At 35.5% G+C, this 16,400-nt stretch overlaps 4 protein-coding genes across 4 annotated transcripts; 2 read left to right on the forward strand and 2 right to left on the reverse strand. All coding sequences in view use genetic code 12, as the record gives it.

Moving 5' to 3' along the window:
• Positions 1-139: 139 nt before the first annotated feature.
• Positions 140-1,297, forward strand: SAM2 (methionine adenosyltransferase; the record flags this gene model as incomplete). Its single annotated transcript, XM_049404750.1, has 1 exon — positions 140-1,297. The coding sequence occupies one exon, from the start codon at positions 140-142 to the stop codon at positions 1,295-1,297; it is 1,158 nt and encodes a 385-aa protein (XP_049265673.1).
• Positions 1,298-1,635: 338 nt separating this feature from the next.
• On the reverse strand, positions 1,636-2,448 carry DPP1 (Dpp1p; the record flags this gene model as incomplete). Its single annotated transcript, XM_049404751.1, has 1 exon — positions 1,636-2,448. One exon carries the CDS (start codon positions 2,446-2,448, stop codon positions 1,636-1,638), a length of 813 nt encoding a protein of 270 aa, XP_049265674.1.
• Positions 2,449-3,036: 588 nt separating this feature from the next.
• Positions 3,037-4,695, reverse strand: PHO84 (phosphate transporter; the record flags this gene model as incomplete). Its single annotated transcript, XM_049404752.1, has 1 exon — positions 3,037-4,695. One exon carries the CDS (start codon positions 4,693-4,695, stop codon positions 3,037-3,039), a length of 1,659 nt encoding a protein of 552 aa, XP_049265675.1.
• Positions 4,696-11,238: 6,543 nt separating this feature from the next.
• Positions 11,239-15,911, forward strand: IPT1 (inositolphosphotransferase; the record flags this gene model as incomplete). Its single annotated transcript, XM_049404753.1, has 3 exons — positions 11,239-11,581; positions 11,697-12,606; positions 14,564-15,911. The coding sequence occupies 3 exons, from the start codon at positions 11,239-11,241 to the stop codon at positions 15,909-15,911; spliced, it is 2,601 nt and encodes an 866-aa protein (XP_049265676.1).
• Positions 15,912-16,400: the final 489 nt, after the last annotated feature.

Genomic DNA, 16,400 nt, shown 5'->3' on the forward strand with positions numbered 1-16,400 from the left:
AATTGATGATTTCCCAAAACTTTTCATTTTAATCTTGGAGTTTTTCTTTTTAGATTTTTTTTTGTCTTTTTCTTTTCTTTAGCTCATACTTGTTTTCCGTCGGCAGTATATTCTCTCATTTACTACTATAACTACTATAATGACTACTTCAAGAGAAAGTTTCCTTTTCACTTCTGAATCCGTTGGTGAAGGTCACCCAGATAAGATTTGTGATCAAGTCTCAGATGCTATCTTAGATGCTTGTTTAGCTGTTGATCCTTTATCCAAGGTTGCTTGTGAAACTGCTGCTAAAACCGGTATGATTATGGTTTTTGGTGAAATCACTACCAAGGCTCAATTAGATTACCAAAAAATTGTTAGAGACACTATTAAACACATTGGTTACGACCATTCCGACAAGGGTTTCGACTACAAGACCTGTAATGTCTTAGTTGCCATTGAACAACAATCTCCAGATATTGCTCAAGGTTTACATTACGAAAAGGCTTTAGAAGAATTAGGTGCTGGTGATCAAGGTATTATGTTTGGTTACGCTACTGATGAAACTGATGAAAAATTACCATTAACCATCTTATTAGCTCACAAATTAAATGCTGCTTTAGCTTCTGCTAGAAGATCTGGTGCTTTACCTTGGTTAAGACCAGATACTAAGACCCAAGTCACTGTTGAATACGAAAAGGATGGTGGTGCTGTTATTCCAAAGAGAGTTGACACCATTGTTATTTCTACTCAACATGCTGATGAAATCTCTACTGAAAAGTTGAGAACTGAAATTATTGAACACATCATTAACCAAGTCATTCCAGAACATCTTTTGGATGAAAGAACTGTCTACCACATCCAACCTTCTGGTAGATTCGTCATTGGTGGTCCTCAAGGTGATGCCGGTTTAACTGGTAGAAAGATTATTGTTGATACTTATGGTGGTTGGGGTGCTCATGGTGGTGGTGCTTTCTCCGGTAAGGATTTCTCCAAGGTTGATAGATCTGCTGCTTATGCTGCTAGATGGGTTGCTAAATCTTTAGTTCACGCTAAGTTAGCTAGAAGAGCTTTAGTTCAATTCTCCTATGCTATTGGTGTTGCTGAACCATTATCTATCTACGTTGATACTTATGGTACTTCTGAATACTCTTCTGATCAATTAGTCGAAATCATCAAAAAGAACTTCGACTTGAGACCAGGTGTCATTGTCAAGGAATTAGACTTAGCTAGACCAATCTACTTCAAGACTGCTTCCTACGGTCATTTCACCAACCAAGAAAACCCATGGGAACAACCAAAACCATTGAAATTATAAGTTTCTTTAGTCCAATAAGCTAAGAAACGAGATTTTTTATATTATTCAAAACTTTAATGACTAATGTAATGAATGACTCATTTGGGGGATTTTAAAATTCTTCCCTAAGGAACAACGCTCAACTCGTTGTTCTAGTATTATAGATGATAACCGCTTTTTTATTTCGTACACCTACACTTTGTGTTTTTTTTATTGTTTTTTGTTTTTATATTATTTTGATTCATAAACTGGATATATAGAGTTTTTTATTGCATTAAATAGGGGGTCCTCAACGGACAATTAAGGTTAATAAATTTAGTAAAATTATTTAATTAAATCTAACATATGTACAATCTCCTCTAATATTCATCGTAATCAATTGGGATATAACAATCGTTTGCCCATGGAGAATTGAAATACTTGAAATAACTTGCCAACGCAAACGCGCTACCCAATATCGCACCAATAACTATATCTACAAAATGATGCCTATAGTCTTGAGTCCTAGTTAAGGCAATCCATGCTGCAAACAATATTGGTGCCCCCACTACTACTCCCCAAACAAACAAATACTGTAGCTTCTTTTCATTCAATAATCGCAATTGTCCAACTAACCAAAGTGACAAATATCCCAACCCAGCAAATGACATACTTGAATGTCCAGAAGGGGTAGATTTCATCCCATCAAGTAAATACATCTGCCCTAAAGGTGCACTACACTTAGTCATCGACATTAGCACTTTTTCTGACATACTCTCACTTCTGACAACTGCACCGGTAGCGCCACATCTAACTAGAAAATCTGGTCTTGGATTACTTATCCAACATTTTAGTATATCTGTAATACAACATGTTATTGTCACGCAAAATAATAATCCAAGTAATGAAACTTGTAATAAATGGAGTTTATCAAATCTTGAACTAGGCAAATATAATGATATTAGTGATATTATCACTAGTGGTAAAAGAGTGGAATATATATATAACTCATTATCAGTGACTCGTTCTTGTTCAGCAAATGGATGGGAAATCCTGGGATCATTGACTTGAAATTCTCGTGGGAAGGGGTTTCCTTTTTCTAAAACAATGAAAAAGAGAAGTATTAGAACCACCGTGGTTATCCAATCTGGAATGAACTTTTTGAATTTCAGTGAGTTAAGGTATGTTTGCATGCTTTTATCTTTGTGTTCTATTGGTTCGAGTAAAGTTGATTGTTTTGTGAATAACAACCATTTTGCTACAGCTGGCGAAAAAAAATATTATTTAAGGTTTGAAAAATGTGAGGACTAGAACGTGGGAGGGTTTTTTACTACAATTTACCAAGTTTCAGAAAAAGCCGGGCTCTGAACTGCGATATTTATTGTGTGTTGTGATGTTCTGTATAACGCCTGTATAATGCACGTCTAATATCGATTCAAGAGTGATATTCCAGATGTGACATGTATGTAGCGGTATTCGCAGCTTACCTCATCTTCATGCAAGATTCATTCCTTACTTGCAGATGGCCGCCTTTACTAATTCGACATTCCTTGTAGGAAAACAAATAAGAAAACGAACAAGTATCAATTGATTCTTTCAAGTGTATTAATTAGATATCTACAATAAAATATTTTTAACCGATTATAAGATTTATATTATCTATATATTAATTACCAAACAAAAATTACAAATTACAACACAATAAACTAACAAGCAAACGAAATAAAAGTTTTATATAAAAAGAGGGAATGATTTAATTATGCAACAAAACAAAAAGAATCTTAATTCTTTTCGTCAGATTCATTGGTTTCATTGTAAACATCTCTAACCATTCTAGTAGCATCAACTTCATCGTGATACTTTTCACAAATAGCTTCTAAGGTCATTCTCTTAGTTTCTGGGAGTAATAAAGTAGTAAAAACACCAATCAACATGAATAAAGCAAAGATTTCTAAAACATGAGGTAAGAAACAGTTTGGATTTTCAGCATCACAACCGCGGTTGACTAAAGTACCAATACAAGTTTGAGCAATGATAGCGCCAACCTTACCAGAGGCAGCAGAAAGACCATGAGCAGTAGATCTGTATCTAGTTGGGAAAATTTCACCTGGAATAATAAAAGTAGTGGTGTTTGGACCAAAGTTTTCGAAGAATTGAGCCAAGACGTATAAAGCCAATAAACCACTAGTACCAATCTTGTGGTAACCGAACCCCATAATACATAAAATGATAGTCAATAAGGTGAAACCCATTAATTGGATTGGCTTTCTACCAACAACATCAACAGTAGCAACAGCGGCCCAGTAACCTGGTAATGAACCAGCACAGATTAAAATTAAGTTACCAGCAGCAGTGTTGTATAATTTTTCGTAAACATTACTTGAAGAAGCGTAACCAATGGCTTGTAAAATAGTGGCAGAGTTTAAACCAAGACCATAGAAAGCAACATCCAACATGAACCAAGAACCAGCAGTACCCAATAAGATCTTACCGTATTTCCATTGGCCGAAATGTCTACAGAAATCTCTGAAAGAAGACTTTGGTGGAGCAATTTCATTTGGTTGGTGAGCAATAGCAGCTTCAGCATCAGCAACCTTTTCAAGAGCATCATGGTCAGTGATATCTAAAGAATATCTTGGGGATTCAGCAATGGTTAATCTATAGTATAAAGCAATACAACCTGGAACACATCCGAAACCAATTAAGATTCTCCACATTTGATCACAAGCCTTTCTACAGTCACCAATACATTCAGCACCAGTAGTAGCAGGTTCTAAAGCATCTCTGTAAGCAGCAACTAAGACCATGGCAACGATACCAGCGAAGACTTGACCAATACCTTGATTAGAGAAGACAGCAGCCATAATAGCACCTCTCCATTTGGTAGTTGAGAATTCGGAGGAAATAATAGAAGACAATGGATAATCACCACCAATACCAATACCCATCAATATTCTCATAGTAGTAAAGATAGCAACAAAGTTAATGGCTGGGGATTCACCTAAAGTACATTGGAAAATAGTAGCAAAGATCATAACAATTAATTCTAAACCATAGATGGCCTTACGACCAACAATATCAGCAACAGTACCGAAACCAACTTGACCAATAACGGTACCAACAGAAGTAGAAATCTTTAATAAGGTGTTAGTGGAAGCTGGCATAGTACCATTCCAGTAAACGTATTGTAACATACTAACACCTAAATTGATAGCAAAAATATCGTAGGAATCAGTCATGAAACCAACACCGGCAATTAAAATCATTTTAATTTGAGTCCATCCGAAACCGGCTCTGTCGATTTCTTCTAAAGCTAATCTTCTTCTTTCTAAAGGATCTTCAACATCAGCGAATTGACCAATGTAATCCTTGAAGGCAGTCTTACCACCAGCTTGAGAAACTGGGAGGTGATGATGATTTTCAGTAATATCTGCGACCATTGTATAATTTGAAGAAGCTTGATAGTTGTTATTCTCTGATGATAGAAGAGAAAATGAAAAATTGAGAACTGAAACTAGGGAATTGATGTTTAATTTATATTTCAAAGAATCTTAGGATTCCCTTCAAAATAATATTATTGCAAGAATTGCATGGTAAGGAACAAAAAAAAAATTATTATTAATTTACTAAAAGTATGCAAAAAAGAAATCTCTTCATTTAATGCACACGAGTTCAATAGAAAATAATTTATTTTTTATCTCTAATTTTTGAATTACATTAAAAAATATATTATTTTTTTACGGCTAATTAATTGTTCGTTTTCTTTCTATTAACTTAATTTTGATAATTCAAATACGTGGTAATAAAACGGTCACTGGTCAATTTCTTAGAGATGAAGAAAACTAACCAAACCAGAAAAATAAGATACCTCAATTGCCTGTCATGTCAATTCTGCCATGATGTCAAAACCCTAATGCTCAGCGGTATCTGCAGCTCTTGCTATTTTTCCGTAATGAACTACCTCCCTAGGAAATCAGACTGGTCTCGTGGGCTGCAATTGTTTTTCATATGGCACAAATTTTAATCCTAAGCCATATTGTTTTCTTTTACTGTTAGGAAATGTTTATTATTTCGTAAAGGTTTTATCAAGGATCTTTGCTCTTGACGTTTCTTTTCAAGTACAGCCGGATATGTTTATTATTTCCGGGATATTTTCGACATGACCATGTGTGCCTGTCGTGATAACCATAAGACTTCGTCACTTACTAGCCAATTAAGGCTACCTAAAAAGATCCGAATCGGTAAGAGATCGGTCAATAGGTTATATTTCTCAGGCAACTCGTCAACCGAATTGAAAGCGTTGTGTAAGTTCACAAAAAGTGGATGGTTGAAGAAGGCTCATACCAGCGGGCAATGATCTCGCCTCAGTTTTGTTATCTATAAACTAAGTTTGATGTTATTGGTAATTTTACCCATGTTTATCCCCTCGCAAGAAAGGGAAGGTGAAAACCTGAGTAAAATTATCTAGCGTCACAGTCATCTCTTGTTTATGAATTCCTATCTACAATTATATATACATTCATTGTCTGCTCAATGCTGTCAAAGTCAAGTGGGTAAAAGTCTTGGTATAAGCTTTGTCTTAAACCTAATCATAAATTGTTTTAGTTAGGGTCTTGCCAGAATTTTCTTGTCGGCAAGACGTCAAGAAAATTGATCTCAGAAAACCTTCTACAAGCGACAAAAACGGAAATGTGACTGAAAAAACTTCCTAATGCTTCCTTTGACATATTCTAGAATGTGTGTTTACGGTCAGAGGAGTAAATTCTTGTTTCAATCTTTAGTTATCCAAGTACCTAATCTTTCAATTGAGTTCAGCTGGGAATGGAGTACTCACTCCTGTAGTCTCAATTGAGAATATTTTCGACTAGGTCTGTTTGTTCATTTTGAGACGAACCATTGGTCAATAGTCTTTTGATTTGGTAGCCTCGTTACTACTAGACACTCTTTATTCAAAGACAAATATCTAGCCACTTTTCCCCACGTGTAGAGGTAAGTAGCCTTCTTTTGATGGCTTAGAATATTTTATATTCTTTTTTTATTGTTATCAGGATATTTTTTCCAGACTCTGCATAACTTGATTTGCAACAAGCTGCTCTCAAAAAAATAAAAGAATCGATGAGTTCTCCCACGTTCTTGGCAATTTTCCACGACCCACGTGGGTATGGCGAATTGAATTTTACTCCCCCCATTATAATTCATCATTCAATTTCAGCTCTAAATTACGAAACAACCTACAGAGTGTTTTTTTTTACATTTCATGAGACAAATGAGCGTAAAGGAAAAATGGTTATTCCATCGTATGTGCCCACGAGGGTATGCGCAATTCAATTTCTAACTAAAATTTCAGAAATTTTTGAGAATCTAGTTTTAGATTGTTCCTACCTCGTGCGACTATTAGTCAATCTAAAGCAACACCTCGTGCGACTATAGCAAATTTTACTAATTAGTTAGCTCGTGTGACACGTTGAAGTTAAATATATTATTTCAATTTCTCAATTTATTATTCTGTTTACAACCGTTATTAGAAATAATTACCGATCAAATTGGTTTCACTAGACCTCTGGTTGCCTGTCGCATGCAATTTGAGGGCGGTTTATAAGAATTTCTTTCTATTTATTGGAAGATTTTCATTAAAATCTAGACACGTTCACGTAATATCAGTTCATTTTATAACTTAGTTTACTTCATACAAATGATAACTTATGAATACTTGCAGAGGTGATTGAATTACATAACAAACCTAAACCTAAGTCGGTTATGATTAGAGCTATTGTTATATACATTCGGTTTTTCAAGAAGTCTTGTGGGTATATTCTTCATTTAGAAAGACCCCGTGTGATCAATAGAACCCTTTCCCTCAGAGAGATCGAGGGAAAAAAAAAAGAAATCGATTGCAAATGGTTGAAAAAATAAAAGTGGAAAATGTCCACCAAGAAAAATAATTATGATTCTTTGTTGATTTTAGACTTACAAATAATTTATTTTGTATCTTCTTAAATACTTTTTTTTTTTCTGATACTCTACCAATCACAAAATAGACTTTGTACCATCTCAATTAGTCCTGCGTTGTTCTCCAGCTACTAATGATACTCGTTGTGAAGAGATTATAAATGTAAACGAATTTAGAAAAATGAACGGGGCTTTCGCATCCATTGTGGGCAATCGATTTGATTAATGAACGAATGAGGTAATAATGTGTTCTCTTCCGGGCTCTGTGCAACCACGTTTAATCAGCTTCGAGGTGCATGTTATTTGGCGAATCTAATAATTAACGAAGAAGAAGTTGGCGATATCTAGATGACGAAAAATAGCCATAACGGAAGATTTGAAGCACGTTGTTAGCGGTAGTTCTGGCTGCAAATATTTTGTGGGAATTTACAAACAATCTGTTTGCAACATTTTTTCGCACTGTAAAACTTTGTAAAAACTTTGCGAAATTATTCAAGAGCACAAGGAGAATTGCATAAACTCGCATCCAAAGCGATTTGCTTCCTTCCGCTTAAAAAGTCTCTGTCGAACTATGATAAAAACTAAGATTAGGAAAAACCAATGTGTACATGTTTACCGAAGATGAGGCGGGTACATCTCACGAAATTGTTACACACATTCCATTTGACCAGTCGTCAGGATATAGAAAAAGTTTTAGTGGGTTCATTTGTTTAGAAACAGGATCTTTCTATTTCTTTTGAAATGTTTATTAGTATGAGCGATGCAACATTGATATCTTCGTTGCCGAGATATCTCCACTAGAATCGTTCAACAACAACCGGAAATATTATCTCTGACTGCACTTTTTGTAACGGTGGTTCAAGATTCTTCATACTTGGAGTACGGCTCCAACAACAACAGAATGCTCATATTCTTAGGACATTCACCTATTGCAGACACAAAACTAGCATTGTTCCTCTGAATTACTTGCATATAAAAAAGGCATAATGATTGTATATTTATAGGCGTTTCAAATTAAATTGTAAGGCTATTGATACAATTGGCTTCTACGGCCTGTTCAACTTACAGACTTAGAAATAACTGTTGCAAACGGATTTCAAATTTCAGCAGATTGACATCTCTTCCATGAATTCCTGCTTGAGCTTGAAAATGAAGAGTTGCAGCACTTCTAGTGTTTAATCTTGAAATGCAACGAAGAGTATGCTTATCCGGAGCCAACTCTGAGATTTTGAACTACAGCCAGGTTCCTATTTACCCAATCTATCAGAAATTTGTATACTATTTGATTGACTGAAAAATGGCAGCTACGAAATACTAATCTGAGTGGTAAACTTATTCATTCTTCAAAACACCTAACAGCGATACAAGTAAGAAATGTGGCTAGAACTGACATCTATAAAATGGAATTTATAGACCAGTCTAAAGGCTCGAATGAACTAGTCAACTGCATTGGTCAACAATATAGTGGGAATAGACTACAGAAAATGCCAAATAAAGAGAAACGGAATGCCATGTAGCAAAGGAACCTTTTGCAATTCCAAGGAAAGTGAATCCTCGAGATTCTAAAGGTTTCAATTCATGATGTCACTGCGTGATAGGAAATTAGTTCAGAATATCTACATTGTGAAACATGGTTAGTTTATATCTCATAATAATTCCCGGGTTTTTTAAATTTGATGTGCTATCCTGAACTATGGATTACTATCTTTCTAGTGGATTTGTTATACATGTTTTACACAACGATAGTTAAACGGGGGAAAATATTAAATGCTATGTAGTTCTGGTAACTAACTCTAAAGCAACCATCGAAGTGCAATGCCTACTGCCGAGCAAATCTTTCTGATGCTACTGACGAAGAGCATCAACAACAACGCACTACTTACTTATTGTAGCTTGACTTGATATGGAAGTTTCATAAAATCAAAACTACTGTTATTCCGTTCCAACATGTTATGAGCCCTGGGTTGGGGATATAACAACAGTTTCAATTTCAAGAATATTCCCCATGAAATCGAATTACAATCTAAACGGGAAGCATCCGGCATACCGATTAAAAGCAGCTGCGTGACCAGGGGCGTTATGACATAATTCATATTCATGTTTAGTACGGTAGTGTGGATAGTGAGCCAAATTCAAACAGTGTAGTCGATCTTCACCATCGGGAAATGCCTGTTGAGGATCTACTTCAATTGTTGCTGCATTGCTTGAAGGTTTTGCATATTTGTCCGCACTTAGCTACTGTTGTGTGTGTGCTGCATGAAAAACCTGTATGAGAAAACCAACATAAGGTGTGCAATGGCTCACAACGATAATAATCAAAAGACCCTACTCTTGGTGTGTTGAAAGCATTGATAGGATATTATTTTGAATAGCTTGGGGAACAGCATAAATTGATTGGAATTGATAAGAAGGATTTGTTTTTGAAGAAAACTTCCGAAACACTGAACTAAATCATGGCTTCACCAGTAATAATCTATGTTCAATGAATATACAATCTCTATGTATAAATTCCAATCATCGACATGTCAACCATCATTATGCAATTTGACTCATTCATATTAAGCAAATACATACCGACGAACGAAATCTAAACATAGGTTTTATATATCCATTGAAAATTCAGTTTTGGAATGAATCGATCAAGCGGACAGTAATCGTACGTGTTGTTGGTCAGAGTCACAGCGGTGGTGACTATGCGGGACGCTTGGGAGCCAAACATATTCAACCAGTATGAGATGCATGGATCTGGATTTGGCAAAACACTGGTTGGTAAATACCAACGAAGAGGAAAGTCCTTAGCCAATTGAACTGCAATTTATCTCTTTCACAGTTCTGATGCAGGTTGACTAAAAGAGAACGTGCTCGGAACTCGTTGATATAGTTGAAGGCACTTTGACGCTGGGTTGGCTTGTATTGAATGAAATTTGGATAATATACTGCCGTTTCTAATCTCCAATTCGAATTCTGGAGATGGAAATTGGCACTATGTCCCCATGATAAGGAATAATAAGCGCAAGAGTCGCTGTAGAATAATGATATCATCTCATCGTACAGAACTCAAGTTTGAGTCAAAACTAGCCCTCTTTCTTATATGAATCCTGGATGGAAGTGTCCAGACCAGACCTCAGATGACCATCTACCAATACCAACCCATTTTGCTCGATCCACAATTATTTCTTTGTTATTAAATCGGTCCTGAAAACCACGACCAACAGCAACATCTTGTTTTAGATAATCGTAGGAAAACTTTAAATTAAATAAAAATGTTAGAAAGCAACAATCAGCAACACCAATAAGTCCGACCAGGAGCCGCTGACAATCCACCTTATCAATTTCCGACTCTTCAGATTAAAACTCACCAAATATTGGTGGAGCTACCCAAAACTCCAATCCGGTGGCAAAACGTAAACAACAAATTTCTTATGCCGATGCCATTAGACAAGGAAACAAATTTACTATTGAAGACTTACCAACACTTAATGATTCTCAGCTCTCCGAACTTTCACCTCACCAAAGAGATGATTACATGAAAATTTATTATGAGAAACATTTTTTAGAAAAATTATCACCTGTTCAAAAGAACAACCATCTTAAACGTATGTTACATACATCAAGTGAAGTCAAAAACTTCTATTACCACTATCTTCATGACCAAAATGTCATGGCCACTCAATTTAAAATCAAAAATCCAATTCATTCAAATCAAGAAATCCAAAAAATCTTAGAAAATCACTTAAATCGTTTTTTTTATTCTCTCCCCCGGTAATCTCAATTAATTTTTTAGGTGGGTTTGAGTTTGAGGCGTTTGATCTCCTTGTCTATTAGCTATTTGATTGGTTTTCCCATGACAAACCGACCACACGATTAGCAAGACTCTAAAACAGAATATTACCGGTAATGATCCACTCGTCCGAGTATACGTTTGCTAGCTTTGATAAGCTTATTTATGTTGAAAATTTTCCCTTGTGGGAATTTGAATTTGAATCAGTATGCGATTGGAATGGATATTAAAAACTACCTTTTGGAGGACATTAATGGATATATTACTGCTCAAGTTGATGTTATGGAGAAACACAAAGTCTTTGGATGCTATTCCTGAAGAAGTTAGGTCTAAGTTCCTTGACACTATTGATAGGTACTTGGATTGGAGTTTTATGGAATATATTTCTCTTGACATTTTGAAGACGCTTAGATTATGGCCCAGATTACATCGTATGTTTGACATAGATACTCCTGAAGCTGGTGCCAGAATTATTCAGAAATGGATGGCTCTGACATCTTCTCATCGCACTCGTTGTGTGAACTTGCACTATAATTTTATGGAATATATTTCTCTTGACATTTTGAAGACGCTTAGATTATGGCCCAGATTACATCGTATGTTTGACATAGATACTCCTGAAGCTGGTGCCAGAATTATTCAGAAATGGATGGCTCTGACATCTTCTCAACGTACTCGTTGTGTACACACAATTTGAAAAGGACGAATTAGCCGCTTTATTGTACCTTTCATCCTTGCCTGATAATGCGATTCGTCGTATTTTAGAGAAGTTTCTTAAGGAACTAGATGATGATCCTTCGTTGCGTTTTGTGATTGGCTATGTTGATACAACACTTCTTACCATGGAGACATCCGAGCCGTTTGATCCTGCTCCTTGGATACTTAACCGTCCTAATGCTCCTTCTGCTTTTGGAGCTACTGGAAATGCAGGTCTTGCTGCCGTAATTTCAGGCAATCAGTCTTCATCTACGAAGGCTGTGTCTAATGCTTCTGGTGCAGCTGATGGCGGAAAAGTGTACTTCCTGTGTAAATCACCAGAATACAAAGTCCATAATTGTCCCTTGGCTAGAAAGTCTAAGAAGGGGACTCAAGGTCTCAATTTTTTGATGGTTCCTGTTGGTTCTTCTGTAGTTAAAGACGAGCTTGTTTCTGATGACAACTCATCTAATGATTCCGATGGTGATGCTGATGCCTCACCTGTTGTTCTTGCTGATGTCCCTTCAATGGATGTCTCTGCTATTAATTCGGTTGATGAAACTCAATCTTTGGCTGAATGTTCTGATAATGCTGTTTGGGATTATTTGTCTGATGACGATAAATCTTTTGCTTGCCTGTCTGATTCTACTGATGATGATTCGTCAACTGCTGCTGCTGCTGCTATTAGTCCCCCTGTTACTGCATGTCACGGCCATTATGCTCAACGTGTTTCGACTTCTGGAGGACATATTTTCCTCAGTCAACATCAATCAAAGAGCCTTATTATTGATTCGGGGTGCAACAGCCACATTTCTATGAACAAGGAGCATTTTACCAAGATTGATACTGATCCCTCTGGATCAATAAGCTTATCAATGCAACCAAACACAGACTTGGAGGAGAAGCTCAAGACCTGTAATAACCTGTGTTCAAATCTTGTTAAACGTGTAATCAGCTGGCTCACTCTTAAAATATCCGTTAATCAAAAAGAACTTTAAAACTATAAAGTAATTTAGAAAACCTTTAATTTGTTCAATATTCTAGGAAAGTCGTCAATTGCAATCTCGTCAAATTTCAGGTCACATGATCTTACCAAATGGTTTTTTCAAACGCAAAGTTACCACAATTTTTCGTCGTGTGATCCTTTTGCTAAAAAAATATTGTGTGCCAAGCAGTTGCGCTAATCAGTACGATCTAAACACTTAAGCGATTTGGATATTATTGGGCTTAGATCGTGGTTAAAGTATCAGAAGGATATAAGCAAATGTCAAAACCTCCAGATCTTTTTGATATTTGATACAATTTGTGAAAGAGTGGGGAAATACACAAACAAAATTAATGAACAATAGCCAATAAGAACAATAGAGAATATCGTAGCACCGCCTCATTAATTAATTAATCAATGAGGTTATGAACATGGAAATAGTGGTGACATCAGTTAAGTTGTGGTACCATAACCGTTTGGATATCAACCGGAACCTTTCGGTTGAGTCTTTCAAATGTTGATGGTCGCCTAAAACAGCAGATGATTCCGGAGTTTAGCGCTTTGGACGCACAAAAAAATGGAGTATAGGGAAACAATACACGCAGTTTCAGGGAATGTACACGACCAATTGGTTATTTTTACGCGAATTTTTCCGAAATGAATGATTTTTATGTAATTAGCAAACATATTTAGTCTTGCGCTTAGATGATGATCACACGATATTGGTTTGGAGTTTTGATGGAACCCCAGAAAACTGCTTTTAAATTTCAATCCATTAATCAAATTCGGATTGCTCTTTAAAAGTCGAAAGTATAATTCTAACCCAGTCAACATACTTCTAAACTAAATTAAGCTTTTTTCTAAAAACAAAGAATCATCGGGGGACCACAAAAAAGAAAACCATCATTTTTTTTGGTCTTCTCCCTTCTATGAAATTTCTCGCTAAAACTGAACTTTTACACACCCATAATCATACTATATTCATGGGATTATGCAATTTAAGCTTTGAAGCTTGCTTCCATTAACGGCTGAAAACAAAGGAAAACTCTTTTTCTAATCACTTCCATTAGGAACGGTTTCAATTGTAATTGTTTGTTTTGCCGTACTAGCCACACTGAGGACCTTTTTTTATCAATTGTACATGAGATTTAAGGTTTTTAGAGTTTGGCTTATGGAATGACTGGCAATTTCCAGAGCACAATATGTGACGATGAATGTGCAATACCACATGCACTCCCATATATTCCGTTACATGACTCTTCCTACGGACATAACTGACACTGTTTTTATCAGGATGGAACTCCTTTGTTTCTTTTGTGTAATTTGGAAGAAAAAAAAGAATGTGCCATTTCCTAAAAGGGGGAAGACATCAGATCTTTGCCAAAAAATAAAGTGCGGCAAAGACACAAGTAAGACTAGTCCCCGTAAAAGTTTTTTTCATTTTTGCCTTGGGACTATTTCATGTTATGAAATCAATTGCTATTCATACATGTACGTATACCTAGAAGAGACTCCTGGGTATGTACGGAGTTAACGTCCATTATCGTTGAGATCGATTGTCAAAAAAAAGCGGTATCAGTTCGATCAGCATCTGATAATCAAGGAACCCGGTTTTATCTGTAAAATCCGACAACTGGGCGGATGGCTTTTTTGCAAAAACAATAACCTCTAAAAACAATTGAAATAGCAAAATATAAATAGATCTCATATTATTTTAGTTTTTAAATAGTCACCCTCGCCCATTATATTCCATTTCACTTCTACTTTTTCATCTTTATCCTTTTCTTTCCTTCATTTTACTTCATTTTATAATACAATTCATGAAAACCATAATCAATCCGTTTATATTCATATATCAACTATGTTCAAGAATATTCTTCTCCGGATTAAATGATAGATCTATATTTCGATTCATCCTAAGTTTCATAATAGGATTTTCCCCAGTATTTATATGGTTATTAATCTTTAAGAATGCCGGAATCATACCTCATTCAATACGTCCTCCTATTCATGTTAAACTAGCAGCAAGATTGGATGAATATATGTTTACTCATTTGATTGGAAGTATATTAACAATTATTAGTCTAATCTCATCGAGTTATTTAATCTATATCAAATTTTATAGACGAAAAACCATTCCTAGTGGAAATAATGGTATATTGTCATATATCCCAGTCAACAAAGATGATGCAATCGAATTCACTGAAGAAATTAGATCTTGCTCAACTTCAACCAGATCAGTGACACCTCCATTATCAGCAGATTTAGAGCAGCAGGATAATACCACCGGACTTGAATTAGAAACATTTACCGAAGAAGATGATGATACTCTTGATACCACCAGTCCGGGGGATTTTCAAGAAGATCCACATTTCCTGCCATTAACATATTTCACTACCTTGTCACCCATGGAAATTTCCCAATATACTTCAGAAACAAATGAAAAGATTATTCATCATATCCGAACCATTGGATCTTATGCACCTATGAATAGTTGGTATTTAGCCCCACCAATATTATTTTGCCTCAGTTGGATTATTTTGAATTTCGATTATTGGTTTAAAGATCCAATCACCCCAAGAAAAGATATCTTAGCCTGGGCATCATATGTAATTGGTCATATAACAATACCCATCATAACCGCAGTTTGGCTATATGTATTCCATGCACCCGGTGCATTAAAAATATATGGAGTCACATTGGGACTTCAAAATATTTCCGGCGTTTTGACTCATTTATTATTTCCAAATGCTCCACCATGGTTTATTCATATGTATGGAGAAGATAAGGAAGCCACCTATGACATGGAAGGATATGCGGCTGGATTGATTAGAGTTGATATTCAATTGGGTACGCATTTACATTCAGAAGGATTCCATGCTTCACCAATTGTGTTTGGCGCAGTTCCTTCTTTACATTCAGCCATGGCAGTTTTGACATTTTTCTTTGTGGCTTATTATGCTAGATGGACCATAATTAAAATATTAAGTCTCCTGTTTGTTATTTTACAATGGTGGGCTACTATTTATTTAGATCATCATTGGAGATTAGATTTGATTGTTGGATTAGGATATTCATTGTTTTGGTTTACGTTGATGAGTTGGATGAAATCATTTGGATTAAAACGAGTTGATGAAGATTTTATTAAACTGAGATTAAGATTTGATTTTAAGAATGGAAGTACTATGGGAATGAGAGTATTTAGAAATACTAAATTACAAAAGTTTTTTGATCCATTATCATAGTTTCATTTTGCTTGTACTTATTAGTGATTAGCTTTTACTTTGCTTTAGTATATTTTCATAGACAGCATTGTGAAAAGATTAAGAATGTTGATTTAATGTTGTACATCTAGATTAATTTATAATAGTTCATTTTATTTATAAGAAACCTTCTACGTGTTGTAACATAAACTTACCTCCTATTGATTGCCTAGGAATTGGTGGCACAGTCTTCTCTTAAGCAAGGCGCAGCGTTGATGCGGTCACATTGTTTGGACCTTTGACCACATTTATCCTGTAAACCATTCACCAATGAAATACTATTAATATTGCAAATTGTGTGTTGCAAAAAAAAAAATCAGTAGATTCCAAAAGATAGGAGTAATTTTTTCAGAGTGGAGATATTCAAGAAATTTCTTTTTTTTTTTTTTTGCTGTCCCTGAATAAAATTTTCGGTTGCAAAACCTTAATTTTAAATTTTTAATTCGAAAGAAGAAGAAAAATTATTACAAG

Source organism: Hemisphaericaspora subhashii (genome assembly GCF_019202705.1).
Source record: "Hemisphaericaspora subhashii strain CBS 10753 chromosome Unknown scaffold2, whole genome shotgun sequence".
NCBI lineage: Eukaryota > Fungi > Ascomycota > Pichiomycetes > Serinales > Debaryomycetaceae > Hemisphaericaspora > Hemisphaericaspora subhashii.